The 17,473-nt window shown below is 57.0% G+C and overlaps 2 protein-coding genes across 14 annotated transcripts in view; one reads left to right on the forward strand and one right to left on the reverse strand.

Moving 5' to 3' along the window:
• PEX11G (peroxisomal biogenesis factor 11 gamma) overlaps positions 1–1,319 on the reverse strand; it is a 15,921-nt gene extending 14,602 nt beyond the window's left edge. The window contains exon 1 of the mRNA XM_072721528.1: positions 1,300–1,319. The gene's annotated coding sequence lies outside the window, so the exon portion shown is untranslated. The remainder of the gene's footprint in view (positions 1–1,299) is intronic.
• On the forward strand, positions 790–17,330 carry ZNF358 (zinc finger protein 358). Of its 13 annotated transcripts, none has more exons than XM_072721498.1 (10): positions 790–1,360; positions 2,756–2,862; positions 2,949–3,049; positions 3,298–3,410; positions 3,503–3,612; positions 3,984–4,185; positions 4,719–4,804; positions 12,324–12,521; positions 15,169–15,277; positions 15,515–17,330. In XM_072721498.1, the coding sequence occupies exons 1-10, from the start codon at positions 805–807 to the stop codon at positions 17,251–17,253; spliced, it is 3,321 nt and encodes a 1,106-aa protein (XP_072577599.1). In that variant the 5' UTR covers positions 790–804; the 3' UTR covers positions 17,254–17,330. The 13 variants fall into 13 exon arrangements, with proteins under 13 accessions (XP_072577599.1, XP_072577600.1, XP_072577601.1 ...); XM_072721501.1 differs by having other exon boundaries at positions 1,189–1,360; positions 2,756–2,854; XM_072721499.1 differs by lacking the exons at positions 3,984–4,185; positions 4,719–4,804.
• The last annotated feature ends 143 nt before the right edge of the window (positions 17,331–17,473 follow it).

The raw sequence follows: 17,473 nt of genomic DNA on the forward strand, positions 1-17,473 counted from the left end.
AAACTAAAAAACAATGGTTAATTCTCTCGGCCCTTTTTTTTTTTTTTTTTTTTTTAAGATTTTATTTGTTCGTGAGAGACACACAGAGAGGGGCAGAGACACAGGCAGAGGGAGAAGCAGGCTCCCTGCAGGGAGCCCGGTGGGGGTCTCGACCCCAGGACCCCGGGATCATGCCCTGAGCCAAAGGCAGACGCTCAACCACTGAGCCACCCGGGTGTCCCATGTCCCAGCCCTTCCTGATGCTCATTTTGTAGTGGCCTCCAGAGGGGCCTTTGCACCTGCTGTTCCTTCTGCCTGGGATGCTGTTCCCTCAGGCACCCAGAAGCTCCTCTCCCCCCTTTCACAGCTCTTTGCTCCTCATCTCAGTGACACTATCCCATTTAAACCCGCAACCCTCCCACCCTCACCCCCCATCCTCCTACCCTGTGTGATGCTTTTACCCGCAGCACTTAGCCCCTTCTCCTAACTCTGCAATGTATGGGTGTGCACTCATTCAGTGTTGTCTGTTACCTCCACGCCCCATTATGAACCCCGCAAGGGCACGGATCTCAGTCCGTTTTGTTATCTGACGGTCCCCCCTTCCAGGGGGCACACAGTAAGCGTCAAATGAATGATGCTACGCCTGCCTTTCCCGGGGTGGGGGCAGGCACGGGGCTGCGCCTGCTCTGTACGGCGTCCCCGGCCCTCCGCCGAGTGCCCCGCGCCAGGCACACTGCAAGAGTCAAAGGCAGCATTGTCCTCGGGCGGCCGGGCCCTGGCTCACTCCCGGACCTCCGCCCCTCGCAGGTGGCGCCCTGTCCCGCGATGGCCGCGGTCGCCCCGCTGCCCTGCCCGCTGTCCCGGCGGGCCTTCCTCAAGGCCTCGCACTTTGCACTGGGGCCCGACCCGCGGCTGCACGCGGGCGCCATGCAGTCCACGTCGCATCGGGACTTCCCGGCCCACGCGGGCGTCCCCGGCGCGCCGCGGTGCCAGCAGCCGCCGCGAGGGTCCCTCTTGCCCCAGGACGCGCGCTCGCGGGGCGCCGAGCTCCGGTCCGAGACGCACCGCGCGTTCGCGCCCCCGCCGCCGTGCACGCGCCCCGAGACGCGGGAGCGCGCCCCCGCCCTGCAGGGCAGCGGCCTGCGCGTGCGCGCGTCCGCGCGCGTCCGCACCGGCGCCTCCACCGTGCGCGCCGACTTCGGTTGGCCCGAGGCGCCGGCGCGCGCCCGCGAGCAGATCCACGGCGCGCGTCTCATCTTTGACCGCGACTCGGTGGCGCCCGGCGACCCGGCCAAGCTGCGCATCCCGCCCACCACCTACCAGGACTTCTACGCGCTCCGCGCCTCGTGCCCGCAGCCCCGCGCGCCCTGCTGCCACCTCGGTGAGCGCGCCCCGGGCGCCGGCGCGATGTGCCAGCCCAGTGGTGGGGGGTGGGGGGCGTGGACTCCGCGCCCTCCCCCAGGGGACGCGTGGCTAGATCTGGAGATTGTTTGTTTTTCTCTTAAGATTTTATTTATTTATTCATGAGAGAGGCAGAGACACAGGCAGAGGGAGAAGCGGGCTCCCTGTGGGGAGCGGTATGCCCCGGCACTAACCCGGGACCCCGGAATCACAGCCTGAGTCAAAGGCAGATGCTCAACCACTGAGCCACCCAGGTGCCCCTGGAGATCGCTTTGGTTGTCAAGGGGTGCCACTAGCAGGGAGTGAATGGAGGCCGAGGATGCTGCTAAACGTCCTACCGTGCACAGGACAGCTCCCCCTAGTCCAGGATTATCCAGCCCCAAATGTCAATAGTACCGAGCCCAAGAAAACCTGGAACCTCCCTGAGCCTTGGTTTCTATATCCATCGAATGGCATAAGCTCCTGAATTTTTCTCAAGGGCCTGTGCCATGGGCAGAAGCCATGAATGGTGGTTTGGAATCAGACAAATCTAAGTCACCCCCACCCCAGCCCTGCCACCCTAGTAGATACGAGACTCTGAGCAAGTCGACCTCTCCAAGCCTGGATTTTCCTCATCTGCAAAATGGGTGCAACAATAGCACCCCACTTCATAGGAGCTGGTGAAGCCAAAAGAGCCCAGAGTGCATGATGCACCTGGCATAGGGTGAGCACTAAAAAAAAAAAAAAAAAAAAAAAAAGAGTAGCTGCCACTTGGATTTTCCAATTCTGTGACTCTAAGGGACTGCTGGTGGACGTCACTAGTCCAAAGTCCCTCCAAGCTGTACTCAGGGATTGTCAGATCTGGGTTTGACTCGGTTCTGGTTTTGAATTTTCGTGACTTCTGGCAAGTCATTTGGCTTCTCTGAGGCTGTAAAGTGGGGAGAATAAGATGAACCCTGCAGATGAGGCTTGAAGCGCTTACCCTAGATTCCTATTTCAATACTTGGTAGCTATTCTTGTATCATTCTTTGTATTATGTTTGGTGTTTCCTTTTTTATTTTTTTTTTTAAAGATTTTCTTTATTTATTTGAAAGAAGATGCATACACATGAGTGGGGTGGAGGGCCAAGGGAGAGGGAGAAGCCACCTCCCCGAGGAGCAGGCGCCTCATGTGGGGCTTGATCCCAGATCCCTGGGATCATGATCTAAGCCAAAGGCAGATGCTTAACCCATTGAGCCACCCAGGAGCCCCTATTTTTTGGTGTTTTCCACACAGCCCTCAGGCGAGGCTAGTCAGGGCGGCCCAGCTCCCCTTTCCAGGCAGGGAGTTGCATCCCAGTGGGCCTGAGGCTGCAGAGGCTCAGTGTCCTTTTCTGCTCACTCTTGTTCCTCCTCAGGGGGCCTGAACCCCCTCAGGTGGGACCACAGGAGACAGGACAATGGGACCTCCTACCAGAGACACTTCCAGGCTCTGCCGAGCCCACCTGCCTTGATGTGTAAGAGGGTAAATCGAGGCGGGGCTGGTGCTGCTGGGGAGGGCAGCAGGAGGGGCTGGCTGGTGTTGCCCTTTCCACCTCTATCCGCCCCCAGGCCTCTTCCAGCGTGGAACTGGGAGACTTCAAGATTGGCTATGGGCCCATGTGTTCAGAGCAGAAACAAGCCTACAGGCCTCAGGATCTGCCCCCAGACAGGTAAAAAGGGATGGTGGCCTTCTACCAGGACAGGGCAAAGGGCTCTCTGACATGTGGAGTGTGCCGCCCAAGGCTCTAGGGCCAGTACTCTACCTCTGAGACCTCCATCCCCTACCAGCAAGGCTCTCTACTGTATCAGGTCACCCACCATTAGCACCCCATGGCTTGGCCTTTGGGAAGTCTGCCCCTCTCCCATTTCCTCCGAGTTGCAAGGGCCCAGATCAGATGAATCCCATCCTTATCTGCAGGTATGACAAGGCTCAGGCCACAGCCCACATCCACCATGTGAATATTCGTCCTGGAGATGGCCTGTTCCGTGACAGGACCACCAAGGCTGAACACTTCTATGCCCGAGAGCCAGGTGAGCCTACTGCCGGTCCCACCACCCTCCCCCTGCCCCCTTCCCCACAGTGGCCTCCCAGGTCTGCTCAGCACCCGCTCTGCCACTGGCAGAGCGTTTTGTTCTTCACCATGACCAGACTCCAGCATCGCACATCCTGGAAGGAAACTGGTGCCCTGGTCCGGGCAGCCTCACCACCTCCATGCACTCCTTCCATGGCCAGGTCAGCAGGAAGGGGGAGGGAGACACCCCCCACCCCCCCAGGCCCAGGCTCAGGCTCACCAGGTAAAAGGGTTTCCAGGGCAGTACCAATAGCAAGTGCAAAGGCCTTGAGGTGAGACTGAGCTTGACAAGTGTGTGTGTGTGGGTGGGGGGATCTCCTGGATCTATCTGCCGGTCTAGGGTTAAGGCACTCAACCACTCGGAGCCTCAGTGGCTCTGTCTGCAAAATGAGATACATAGCCTGCTCCCAGCGCCAGCGATGTGGGCCCCAGAGAGGGTGTGAGCTATCCAAGGCCGCAGGGCGCTGGCCTCTTCTCTCCCCCGGGTTTTGGGAGACCCCGGGAGCTCCCCACATGCCACGCGGTCCTACAGCTGCCGGTGACCAAGCCACCCGGCCGCCACGTGCCTCACGATAAACTGAAGAGCCACGTGTGCCTCGGGGACTCCTCGCTGCTCGGGCAGTTCCTCCAGACCTCCATGGGCTCGGACTATTGCCCCCCCGAGAAGGCACAGAAGTCGCAGAAGGCGCCCAGTCTCCACTTGCTGCAGAGCAGCCTGCCCCAGGGCACCTACAGTGCGCGGTTTGCGGGGGGCGGGGGGGGGGGCGGGGAGGCTCCCTTCCCGACGCAGCTCTAGCCCCGCCCCGGCCGGCTTCGCCCCGCCCACTGCCCGGCCCTGGCTCCGCCTCCTGAAGAGCGAGATCCCGCGCGGTGGGTGGGTCGCGATCGCAACTCTGCCCCTGGACGACCCGCCCCTTCGAGGACTTGATTCCCCCCTATGCCCCACCTCCACCGAGGCATCACCCCCGGCCCAGTCCCGACTCTAAGCCCCGCTTTTCCGTCAGACTCTGGCCCCGCCCCTGGCCCTGGCCCCGCCCTCCAGCCGGTGCTTGCCCCGCCCCCCCCCCCCCCCCCCCGCCTCTTTCCCCATCCTCCCGGCCTCCTTCCCCATCCTCCCCGCCTCCTTCTCCATCCTCCCCGCCAACTTCAGCGCCGGCTCTGGCTTCGCCAAGTCCTACCCCATCCCTGTTCTCGCGCGTTCCCGCCCAGGGGCCAAGCCTCTCCACCCTCAGCCCCTCAGCTCGACTACCCCCACCCAAATCTCCAGAAACAGATTTTTTAACCACGAACCAGAAGATGCTGAAGCCTCACAGAACAGCTCCGGCCTCCGTGACTGAGGACATGCTACAGCGGGTGAGGGCGGGGGAGGGGTATCTCCCTGACCCGGTGACCCCCCCACATCAGTGCAGCTTTATGGATGATAATACCATCTCCTCAGGCCCAGACTTAGTGTCAAGTCCGCTCAGGGTCTCTCGAGGGTGACCCCGGGCACAGGGTCATCTTAATGTCAGGGTCAGGGTCAGCTCAAGGACATCTTCGTATCACCAGCCACAGTTATTATACCCCCAGCTGAGGGTTAGCTCCCCGTTGCCTAGGGTCACCGCGGTCCTGAGGTCCTGTGGGGGGGCCCCGGGTTTCTCTCCAGCTTCTCATCCAGCTCCTGGGTCAGCCCAAACTAGGCTCCAAACAGCCCACCTCCTCAGAACCCAATCATCAGCCTTTGTGCTCCCAGGATCCTATGGGGGGGACGATGTAAGGGTCATATGGGGTGGGCCCAGGTAGGCCAGCCAAGCTCCAGGCTATCTTGCCAGGCTGCCCGCCCTGACTTCACAGTGCAAGTATGGCCACATTGAGCCCCCGCTGGGTGGACAGCGCTTCTTCTCAACCCAATACGAGGATGAGTTTGTCTCCAAGTTCCAGGGCCCAGCAGTGTTGAGATTGGTCAATCTTCAGGAAAGCCATGTGCCTCTAGGCTCCCCTCGCCCCTGGGGCTGTGGGGCTGGGAACATAGACCCTCGGGCCCCCCAGACCCCTACCTACCCATGCCCTAGTCAGCAATAAACACTGCTTTGACAACATCCCACCCCTCCCCATCAGTCAGCCATGAAAGAGGATGCTTGGTGGGATGGGAGCTGTGCAGGAGAGAGTGATTCCATCAAACCACCCTGAACGGACACTTCTGTGGACCCAGAAGATCGCCCCACTCTGGGCGAGGAGGCCATCCCAGCTTGTGCAAAGGCCTGGTGATTGGACCCAGTGTGAGGTGTTCAGGTGCACCAACAAGTATGAATGATGTGGAGGGAGTGGAATGTTGAACAGGGCAATGTGGTGAAGGGCTGAGAACACCGGCTGAACGGACAGAGTCCAAATCTTGACTCCTCTGTCCTGGACAGTAGTCTCGGGCAAGTCACTTAACCCCCCTGAGCCTCATCTGTAAGGTGGAAATGAATGTTATAAATGAGAAATGTACACACTTGGTGTGTGTGGCTGGGGGTCAAGGAGGAAGAGCACTTCCCTTCTGAACATGAAGGTACGGAGGAAAGAGGAAGATGACGGTATGGGAAGGAGCTTTCTATCGTTGAGAGAGTCGGGGGAGGGCTCAGAGGAGGGAGACTGAAGGGGTGGAGAAGCTGAGAATGACCCAGAAATCTCTCCACCATTGTGGGTGAAGATCGGAAGGTCAGCGGTTTACTTGCTGGGTGGGTAACCGGTCTCCAGGTCAGAGCTGGGTCCAGGGACGAATCAATAAAAGCCATCAGATATGATCAAGTTCAAGGGAGTAGATGTCCAGCCAGGGATGAAATGAAAAGGTTGGAAAAGGGACGCCTGCCTGGGTGGCTCAGCGGTTGGGCGTCTGCCTTCCACCCAGGGCGTGGTCCCAGGGTTCTGGGATCGAGTCCCACATTGGGATCCCTTCATGGAGCCTGCTTCTCTCTCTGCCTGTGTCTCTGCCTCTCTCTCTCTCTGTCTTTCATGAGTGGGTAAATAGAATCTTAAAAAGGGGGGGAAATCCCTGGGTGGCTCAGCAGTTTAGCACCTGCCTTTGGTCCAGGGCGTGGTCCTGAGGTCCCAGGATCGAGTCCCACCTTGGGCTCCTTGCATGGAGCCTGCTTCCCCCTCTGCTTGTCTCTACCCACCCACCCCCTCTCTCTCATGAATAAATAAATAAAATCTGAAAGAAAGAAAGAAAGAAAGAAAGAAAGAAAGAAAGAAAGAAAGAAAGAAAGAAAGAAAGAAAAGGTTGGAAAGGAGGAAGAGGGGGTGGAGCCCTGAAGCCCATCAGGGACAAGGTTTGACAATCCTACCACGGTACCTTGGACAGCCCCCCCCCCCCTCCCGTTGAAGGTCTGGGGTGTGGTGAGATTGGGTCTGTCTGGGATAAAATGAGCCTTGGTGGCCATGCCCAGGGTCCGCTTCTGTAGGCTGTAGAGAATCTGGTTTCGGGGAATGAACATGGCTCCCTGACCCTGTAGACAGACTTTCAAAGACCAAGACCTCCAATCCAATGAGCCACTAAGAGCCAAACTCAAGCCTGGCCAGGAGTACTTTCCCCATGGGCAGCAATTCTGTAGAGCCGGGTTGTCATCTCCACAGAACAGGAGTCCAGCTTTGGGTCCCACAGTAAGATGGCCCTTTGGGTGCACTCATAGTATCTATGCAAGTATCTTCTAGCCACAGAGGACCCTCGTGTTTGCTTCCGCTAAAGATGTACATGACACACTTCTGAACTGCCTCATGATAAACCAGGATTTCTCAACCCCGTACTATTGACATTTTCGATGGGATCAATCTTTATTGTCAGAGGCCCTTATGTGTGTTGTAGGATGTTTAGCATCATCCCTGACCTCTACCCACTACAGGCCAGTAGCATTCTCCTTTTAGCTCAGCCAACGGTGACAACCAAAAATATCTCCAGGCATTGCCAACTGTCCCCTGGGTAAGGGTGATGGGGGTGGTGGTGCAGAGAAAACAGTGGCCCTGGTTGAGAACTACGGCAATAAACCCATCCTGCAATTATCCCCAGGACAAAATCAGGCTCTCCTGATGAAGCTGGTCTGTTGACCAGATGACTACTAACAAAAAGGTTTTTCTGGGCAGCCCGAGTGGCTGAGCGGTTTAGTGCCACCTTTGGTCCAGGGTGTGATCCTGGGGACCCAGGATCGAGTCCTACATTGGGCTCCCCTCAAGGAGCCTGCCTCTCCCTCTGTCTGTGTCTCTGCCTCTCTCTCTCTGTCTCTCATGAATAAATAAAATCTTTTTTTAAAAAAGGGTTTTTCCTTCATGCCTTGCCTGCCAGGAAGCTCAGAAAGCTTACATCGGTGTTCATTTCCATGTAGCTCTGGTTGCACGATTGTTTGTGCTCCTGCCTGGTTCTTGGCAACCTAGACACCAGATGAAAGATAATGGGTAAGAGTTACAAGGAGGCAGATTTCCATAGAAATTGAAGCATTTTCTAACAATGGAACTGACTAACCCCGGGATGGGTAGCTAGGAAAGAACGGGAGCTTTACTAGAAATATTTTCAGTGTAGAAAGATGCTTCATCATGATTTGGGGTACGTGTTTTATGGATTTATGTTTCTCCCTCTGTATATTCCATTCACCCTTCCCCATGCCAAAAAAGCATTTCTTATCAACTACAAACCCCAAAAGGTTTATAAAATAAGATAAAGTAGGTAGAATTGAACATGGGAGAACGGATTAATTTTTAAAGAAAAATAGTGCAGCACTGAGGGGGGCACTTAACGGGATGAGCACTGGGTGTTATTCTGTATGTTGGCAAATTGAACACCAATAAAAAATAAATTTATTATTATTTAAAAAAAAAGAGGGGATCCCTGGGTGGTGCAGCGGTTTGGTGCCTGCCTTTGGCCCAGGGCGCGATCCTGGAGACCCGGGATCGAATCCCACATCGGGCTCCTGGTGCATGGAGCCTGCTTCTCCCTCTGTCTATGTCTCTGCCTCTCTCTCTCTCTCTCTCTCTGTGACTATCATAAATAAATTTTTAAAAAAATTAAAAAAAAAAAGAAAAGAAAAATAGTGCATCACGGAGCAGCAGAATTCAGACCTGCCACTTCGCTGTCTTTCTGTCCCTCAGCAATGATGTCATGTTGTACTCCTCACTTTCCTCGTGTGTCAAGTGGGTTGGCCATAGTTCTTCATAAAATAGGTACAAGATTTAAATATAATATGCACATACCATTCTTAGAACAGGGCCTAGCATTTGGCTGCAGCGTGAAGATGGCTGCAGTACCCATATTTTTTTTAACATCTTAGTCATTTTTGTTGCAAGTGACAGAAACCCAGTTTGGTCTAGCTCAAGTAGAAAGGAATTTTATTGACTTTGTTGGAAAGGAAACCACAAGCCCAAAATGGTGTAACCTGGGCCAGGCTAAGTCACCAAACCAGGGGTTAATACCTAACCTTATCGCAGTTTCAACCGCCCCCAGAAATGTCTTTTTTTTTTTTTTTTTTAAGATTTTATTTATTCATGAGAGACAGAAAGAGAGAGGCAGAGACACAGGCAGAGGGAGAAGCAGGCTCCATGCAAGAGCCCGACGTGGGACTCGATCTCGAGTCTCCAGGATCACACCCCAGGCTGAAGGTGGCACTAAGCTGCTGGGTCACTGGGGCTGCCCCAGAAATGTTAAGTCTTAATTACCAATCGGGAATTTTTTGATAAGCACAAAGATAATCTGTAGCATGGACCTTCACCAGGGACAAAAGGTGAGGCAATCGATTTAATAAAATCCCCCCTGCCTTCCCCTAAGGGCAAGTGACTGTAACAATCCTTTGGCTTACAACTTTCTTTCCCTAACCTCCTTCCTATAAAAACCTTCCACATTGTACAACTCCTTGGAGTGTCCCTCTATGTGTTAGAAGCGATGCTGCCCAATTCATGAATCTTTTTAAGATTTTACTAGAGGGACGCCTTGGTGGCTCAGTGGTTGAACATCCCAGGGTCCTGGGATCGAGTCCCACGTCGGGCTCCCTGCAAGGAGCCTGCTTCTCCCTCTGCCTGTGTCTCTGCCCCCTTCTCTCTGTGTCTCACATGAATAAATAAATAATTTTTTAAAAGATTTTATTAGAGAACAAGGGGTGGTGGTGGAGGGAGAGCAGAGAGGGGGGAGAAGCAGGCTGCCAGCTGAGCAGGAAGCTGAAAGTGGGACTTTATTGATCCCAGGACCCTGGGATCATGACCTGAGCTGAAGGCAGCTGCTTAACCAACTGAACCACCCGAGCATCCCTCATGAATCATTTAATAAAGCCAATTAGACCTTCAAATTTATTTGGATGAATTTGTTTTTTACAATTTAGAAATAAGAAAATCCAGAAGCTCCCCGTCACCTCGCAATCCTATTATCCCTCTAAATGGTAGCAAAAGAGGATGCTAGCAACCCTCTAGATTAAAGCCTTAAAGAAAGAGGAGAGGTCTTGCCCTCAACGACTCTTTTGGAATTTTTTTTTGTTAAAGATTTTATTTATTCATGAGAGACACACAGAGAGAGGCAGAGGGAGAAAGAGGCTCCCTGCGGGGAGCCCAGCGTGGGACTTGATCTCAGGACCCCGGGATCATAATCTGAGCGGAAGGCAGAGGGTCAACCACTGAGCCACCAAGGCATCCCCTCTTGTTGGAATTTAAAGGACATTTGAGTCACATGCCCAGCCCCGAGCCAATCACTGTGCCCAGGCGGATAGAATGCTATGATTGGATGGCCCAGCTCACAGGCCCACCCCTGGGTGACTTGGTTCCCCAAGCCCTACCACGACGTTTGAGCCTGGAGCCCAACCTTGCCGGACCCTGTCTCCTAGCAACAGACCAGCGTCTGCCTCTCCCCTTAGCATCTATATTGCCCCAGGTTACAACGCGGAGGGTGGAAAGATAGCTAATAGGCACTTCCCAAAGGAGGGTAATTGCAGGCTTATAGACAGGGAGTGCTCAGTGTTGCAAAATAGCCTGAGGCATCGAGTGGCCCCTGGTTCTCCGATAATCCCAGTCTTATCTTCCACGTTATTACTAATTTCCTCCTCTACCTTGGGGCCGAGAATTCAACTCTGGCAGTCTCACAAAATCAAGGGGATGCTAGTCTCTGCTGCAAGAAGTGTATAGAGGCAGCTGGCGGCATCTAAGGAGACCCTGCTGGAGGCTCTGTGAAGGCACCCACATATTTCAACACCCTGATATTTTTCTCAAATAGTTTTCTCAAGAGACACGTGACTAGAGTCCCAAAATAAAATAAGCAAGATTTTTTTTTAAGGATTTTATTTATTCTAGGGAGAGAGGAGGGGGGGGGAGGAGCAGAGGGAGAGAGATAAGCAGAGCATGGAGCCTGAAGTAGGGTTCAATCTCAGGACCCTGAGATCATGACCTGAGCTGAAACCAAGAGTGGATGCTTAACTTTAACCAACCGAGCCACCCAGGCACTCCCAAATAGGCAAGATTTCAATCAGCTTATTTTTCTTCCACATAACAGGAATTTCTTGTTTCTCTTCTCAGGGCAGATTGTATGCACGGCAATAAATCTAGGGAGTCCCATTCAGTTTATAGTGAATATCTTGTCTGCGGTGGCCCCGTCCCTCTACCTCACCTTTGCTCCACCAATTCCACATTTTAGGTAGTTCCCTCAATATCCTTCCCTTTCCAGGTACTAATTCTAAATTAGTCAAGACTCTCATGGATTCAAAGAACAGATACCCACTAAAATCAGCTCAATGCCCAGGAAATTTGTTGGCTCATGGTATTGGAAAGAATGAGGGCTTCTGGCTTCAGGTATGGCTATATCCAGGAGCTCGGCCAATATAGACAGAACTTTCTCTTCAACTCTCACCTGTACATCCTGGTATAGATTGGCTTCAATCTGTAGACTGTTCTTCCTGACATCTGTGGCGGGGGGAACTGCGGGTAGGATGAGGTCCTATCTACAGTTTCTAATCCCGGAGGAAGAATGAGACCCTCCAATGTCATATCCTCCAACCTAATGGTTGTGGCCAGGAGATGGGATTCTCTGAGTGGTAAATTTAGTGATTGAGTGATACTGGGGGGCTGTGTTAGATTGGAGTAGTGGAGAAGAATCCACAGAGGGAAAGCAAAGTACTGATAGAGCTACTTAGCAGACAGGGGTGCCTGGGTGGCTCAGTCGATGAAGCATCTGACCCTTTATTTCAGCCCAGGTCATGATCTCAGGGTCATGAGATGGAACCCCACATTGAGCCCTGAGTAGGGCTCTGTGCTCAGTGGGGAGTCCACTTGAGAGTCTCTCTGTCTCTGCCCTCCCCACCTTCTAAAATAATAAATAAATCTTAAAAAAAAAAAAAAGATAGCAGACAGAAAAAAACAGCTGTCATTACAAGTATTATTTATTATGGAATCTTCCAGGAGGTGGTAAGATGAGGAACCAGTGACATAATCCAATTTCAGTTTCAGATCTCTCAGATCTGCCGTGGGCTTTTCCACAGAAAGGTGGAAAGCCAGTTTCAGACCTTGAGTTCGGTACAGATCTAGAAGGTTCAGGAAAGAAAAGGGAAGAGACCTGGAGGCCTAATTTGCTTGAGGCTGTATTCAAGGGTAGGTGGTGTCAGAATTCACCAAAGACCATAAGAAATATACCTGTAAGTAAAAAAAAAAAAGTTTTTTTAGCTTGGTCCAGCAGGGAAGATCATAGGCCAGGAAGCGTGGGTGCCTCCATAAGAGGCTGTTGGAGGACAGGTGGGCACCACATAGGATTGATTCAGGCATGTGCTGGGTAGTTTTAAAGAGAGTCGCAAAGAGAAGAAGCAATTCTAGGTTGGTGCTATTGGGAAGCAGGGAGCAGACTGGTGACTGGGTATTTGGATGATTGTTTAAAAAATATTTTTATTTATTTATTCATCAGAGACAGAGAGGGAGGCAGAGACATAGGCAGAGGGAGAAGCAGGCTCCATGCAGGGCGCCTGATGTGGGACTTGATCCCGGGACTTCAGGATCACGACCTGAGCCGAAGGCAGGTGCTCAACTGCTGAGCCACCCAGACTTCCGTATTTGGATGATTTTTTATCTCAGAAGTGGGAGGATGGACGCGGAGCTGTCATTGGTAAGAAGCAGTAGCGGTTGTGTTAGTCCGGGAGACGAGGGCGTGTATTCGTTTCTGTGGTTGCAGAGTGTCCTTGTCTCTCGCTTGGTTCAGACGTGGTCACAGAGCGGCCTTGTGTGATCATTGTTTATACTCTGTGACCAGTGTTTATGCTCAGTGAAGAACATCAGGGCCCAGCTGCCAGCTGCCGGGGCTGGTGTTCGCTCCCTCTTTGCGGGGATCTGGGTCTCCAGGTAAAGTCTGCCCAGAGTCCTGCCCAGCTGTGTGGCCTAGGCCTCTCCAGAGATCGTCACCCCGGTGGGCAGCAGACACAGGCAGCCCACCAGTGACAGCAGGGAGTGACCCACCAGCCCGGTAGGAGGAGGAGGAGGAGAACACTCAGGGACACTGCTCCCAACCCTTTTCCTTGGGGCGTCTTACAGGGAGCCGAGGGCTGAGCAAAGATTAACAACTTTGCAAACTGCAGGGCTTCTCGGAGCCGCGGCTTTGCTGATGTGCACGGCCAGCGACGCAGAAGGTCTGGTGCTTCCCGAACAAAGATTGGAGCCAGAGGCAGGGACAGAGGCGGAGACGCAGGGGCAGGGGCAGCGGCAGGGGCAGGGGCAGAGGCGGGAAAAGTGACAGCAACTGAGGCCGAGAGGCCGAGGCGGGGAGGGCCGCAGGGGCAGCGGGCCGGGGCGGCGGGCGACGGGGGCCCGAGCGGGAGGGCGAGGCGCGGCGGGCCGGGCGCCCGGGCGCAGACAAAGGCGCGGCGAGCGGGGCGGCCGGGCCGGGACAAAGGCCGGCCCGGGGGGCGGGGGCAGCGATGGCGACGGCCGCGGCGGGCGCGGGCGAACTACAAGTCCCAGCAGCTCCCGCTGCGGCCCTCGGCCGGCCCCTCTCGCTCCCCGGGAGCGCCTGGCGGGGCCGCTGGGCCGAGGGGGCCGCCGGCGGGGCTGGCGGGCGGGGGGCTTCCTGCGGGCCCCGGGGGCGCGGCGGGCCGGGCAGGGGCGAGGGGCGCCGGGTGAGTGTCCCCGCGAGCGGGCCGGGCGGGCGGGGGCCGGGGCCGGGGCGGCGGCGGGGGCGGGCGCGGGGCGCGGCCCGGGGCGACCTCTGTCCGCCGCTCCCCCCACGCCACCCCCGCCCGCGCGCCGCCCGCCCGGCCCGGGAGACCGGGGTCGCGGGCGGGAGGGGAGGGCGAGGGGGCCCCCGCGGCCCGCGGGCCTAGCGCGCCCTTAACGCCGCCGCGTCCCCGGGGGGAGGGCCCAGCTCGCGCTGGGCGCCTGAAATCGGGAGGTGTTGCGGGGGGTGGGGGGCACCCCTCAGCTGGGGGGGCGGGAGCTCAGGACGCCCCCTCCCCTGGAGGCGATCCAGACCCCCTCCATCCCAGGAACCCTGGGAGACCCCCGAAGTATTGTTGTCCCCACCCTCCAGCCTGAGGTCGGGAGTTCAGGAGGCCCTTCCTCAGGAGGGGGATCCAGGGGTTCCCTCTGGCCCCCTGGAGCCCGGGTATTGTTCCCCTCACTCTCCAGCCTTGGGGCCCAGAGTTCTGGAAGCCCTTTCCCAGGAGGTGATCCAGGGGTCCACCTACCCCCCACCCCCAGGAACTCCATTCTCCTCCCTTCTTCAGCTAAGAGGTGGGAATTTGCAAAGCCACTTCTCAGAAGACAATCTAAAGGCGTCCCTGGCCCCCAGGAACCCAGGAAGGGACCCAGGCATTGTTCCCCCTCACCCTCCAAATGTGGTGTCTGGGTCCAGGAGGTGATCTAAGAACTCCACCCTCTCCATTTGCTTAGCCACTTCCAGCTGTGGGGTTGTGGTTGGAGATGTCCCTCCCCCCTCGGACAGATCTGTTTGCTCCCCAGCCCCAGCCTTGGGGTGGATAGCTCGAGGCATCACCTCCCCATCAGGTAATCCTGAGCTCCTTTTGCTCCCCAGAAGGGCTCCCAGCTATTGTTTGTCCACCCGGCTTCCAACATCCAGGCATGAGGCTGGAATTCTGGATCTTTTCTCTAGGAGGGAACTAAAGTATGCTGACACCCGTCCCCATACCTCAGCCTTGGGATCAGGAATCTCCCTTTCCTAGGAGATGACCCAGGAGCCCCCCCAGTAACCTAAGAGGGGCCCCAAGTATTATTTTGCCCTCTCCCTCCCCCAGGAGTTAGAATTCAGGATCTGCTATGCAGGTGAGCAAACAGGTATAACACCTGTCCCTACTCCCCTGGCTATGGGGTTTATGGGCCTCCCTGTGCCACAATGTGTCCCACCATATTCCCTCAATCCCTCTAGCTTTAAGAACTGACATTTGGATACACAAGTGTTTTAACAGTTACTCCTAGCCCTGAAATGTGAGGTCTGGCATTTACGTGGCCTCTTCACCAGCAAACAGGCTAGAGGTGCACCTGCCCTCCCCCAGTGATGCAAGGGAATTACCAGGTGTTGTTTGCCCCCCACTCATCCCCCAGATACCAACTTCAGAGGTCAGGATGCTTCCTCTCCACAAGACAAGCCAGAGGTTGCCCTTGGTACTAGGAACTCCCAGATATGTCACCCCCAACTATGGGAATGGAATTTAGGTCATGTACTTAGGACCGAGGCACTCACCCTCTTCCCCCTGAGGGATCACCAGTCAAGGGGGTAGGAACCCTGGACTCTGTCTCCTCCACAGGACCCAAGCTTCGCACCAGAGGAGGAGGAGCCCAAGATGGAGAGAGGGGCAGAGCCCTGGAGCTGGGTCCTGGAGACCTCTAGTGCTGGGTCCCCTGACTTCCATCCAGGTGTGCTGAGAAGGGAAGGTTCCCCCCATCCTCCCTCCGTGTCCCACCAGGGTCCCTCTTCTCCCTGTCCTGGCTGGAATGCACCACAAGTCTCCCCGCAATCTGAGACAAGAGAAGGATCCCGGAGTGGGTTCTGGGGCATGGCACGGCCCCCTCTCACTTCCCTGCCCAGACCCTGAAAGAGGCCCCCTGTCTTCCAGAACCTGCCTCCACCCACCCTCTGTCCTCACCCTGCAGATCCTGCCCCAGAAGCAGCCAGCACCTCCACACCAGGGATGCGGCGCTCGGTCCTGGTCAGGAACCCAGGCCACAAGGGCCCGAGGCCCACTTATGAAGAGCTCGACTCTGACTCAGAGGACCTGGACCCCAACCCTGAAGAGCTGGACCCAGTTTGTGAAGACCCAGAGCCTGACCCAGAAGACCTCAACACTGTCTCTGAAGACGTGGACCCCAGCTATGAAGATCTGGAGCCTGTCTCTGAAGATCTGGACCCTGACGCTGACCCGGACGCGGAAGCTCCAAGCTCCATCTCAGCCACTCGAGACTCGGATCCCCAAGATCTCGACCCCATGTCTTCAAGTTTCGACCTCGATCCAGACGTCATCGGCCCTGTCCCCCTGGTTCTTGACCCTAACAACGAGCCCCTCAGCCCCACCGAATCCCCAGACCTGGACCCCCTCTCGTCCGGCCTCACTGCCACTCCCGAGGTCCTGACCCCCAGCCCCGCGGTGCTCCCGGCCCCTGCCAGCCCTCCCCGGCCCTTCTCCTGCCCCGACTGCGGGCGAGCCTTCCGCCGCAGCTCGGGGCTGAGCCAGCACCGCCGCACCCACAGCGGCGAGAAGCCCTACCGCTGCCCCGACTGCGGCAAGTCGTTCAGCCACGGCGCCACGCTGGCCCAGCACCGCGGCATCCACACGGGCGCGCGGCCCTACCAGTGCGCCGCCTGCGGCAAAGCGTTCGGCTGGCGCTCCACGCTGCTCAAGCACCGCAGCAGCCACAGCGGCGAGAAGCCGCACCACTGCCCGGTGTGCGGCAAGGCCTTCGGTCACGGCTCGCTGCTGGCGCAGCACCTGCGCACGCACGGCGGCCCGCGGCCCCACAAGTGCCCCGTGTGCGCCAAGGGCTTCGGGCAGGGCTCGGCGCTGCTGAAGCACCTGCGCACGCACACGGGCGAGCGGCCCTACCCGTGCCCGCAGTGCGGCAAGGCCTTCGGCCAGAGCTCGGCGCTGCTGCAGCACCAGCGCACGCACACGGCCGAGCGCCCGTACCGCTGTCCCCACTGCGGCAAGGCCTTCGGCCAGAGCTCCAACTTGCAGCACCACCTGCGCATCCACACGGGCGAGCGGCCGTACGCCTGCCCCCACTGCTCCAAGGCCTTCGGGCAGAGCTCGGCGCTGCTGCAGCACCTGCACGTGCATTCCGGGGAACGCCCCTACCGCTGCCAGCTCTGCGGCAAGGCCTTTGGCCAAGCCTCCAGCCTCACCAAGCACAAGCGGGTGCACGAGGGCGCAGCGGCAGCCGCCGCCGCCGCCGCTGCTGCGGCTGCCGCTGCAGGCCTAGACCTCAGCCCTGCCTCGATGTTGAGGCCAGGGCAGGTCTCCCTCCTGGGTCCGGAGGCCGTGTCCGTTCTCGGCTCTGGCCTGGGCCTCAGCCCTGGCCCCAGCTCTGGCCTTGGCTCTGACCCTGGCTCGGTGCTGGGCTCCCTCCCTAATCCCAGCCCCAGGGCTGTCTCCGGCTCTGAATCCACCCCCACCCCTGAGTCTGTTAAGTCTTCTGACCCTAAGCCTGGTCACAGCGCCAATCCTGACCTTGTGGCCGGACCTGAGCAGGATCCAGTGCCCAGCCCCAACCCCAACCCCGAGTCTCATCCTGAGCCCTGCTCTCCCGCCCATGACACTGCCAGCCCAGTGCTCCCTACTGGCGAGAGTCCCGAGTGGGTGCAGGAGCAAGGGGCACTGCTGGGGCCGGATGGCTGAAGTGGATGCCGACACTCACGGGGGCCTGGGGAAGTTGTGTGTCATGCAGTTTAGTAAAATCCTCCCACTGCCTCCTGGCTCTGTGTCGTGTGGTTTGCCTGTTTCTCTTTTTCCCCTGATGCATGGCCCCTTCCTCAGGAGATGGGAGGGTGTGGCCTGTGCCTGCCATAGCTGGAACCCCGATCTCCTGGCTCCCCCCTCAATCCTCCAGGCTTCCACA

The sequence above is a fragment of the Vulpes vulpes genome, chromosome 9 (genome assembly GCF_048418805.1).
Source record: "Vulpes vulpes isolate BD-2025 chromosome 9, VulVul3, whole genome shotgun sequence".
In the NCBI taxonomy this organism is placed as follows: Eukaryota; Metazoa; Chordata; class Mammalia; order Carnivora; family Canidae; genus Vulpes; species Vulpes vulpes.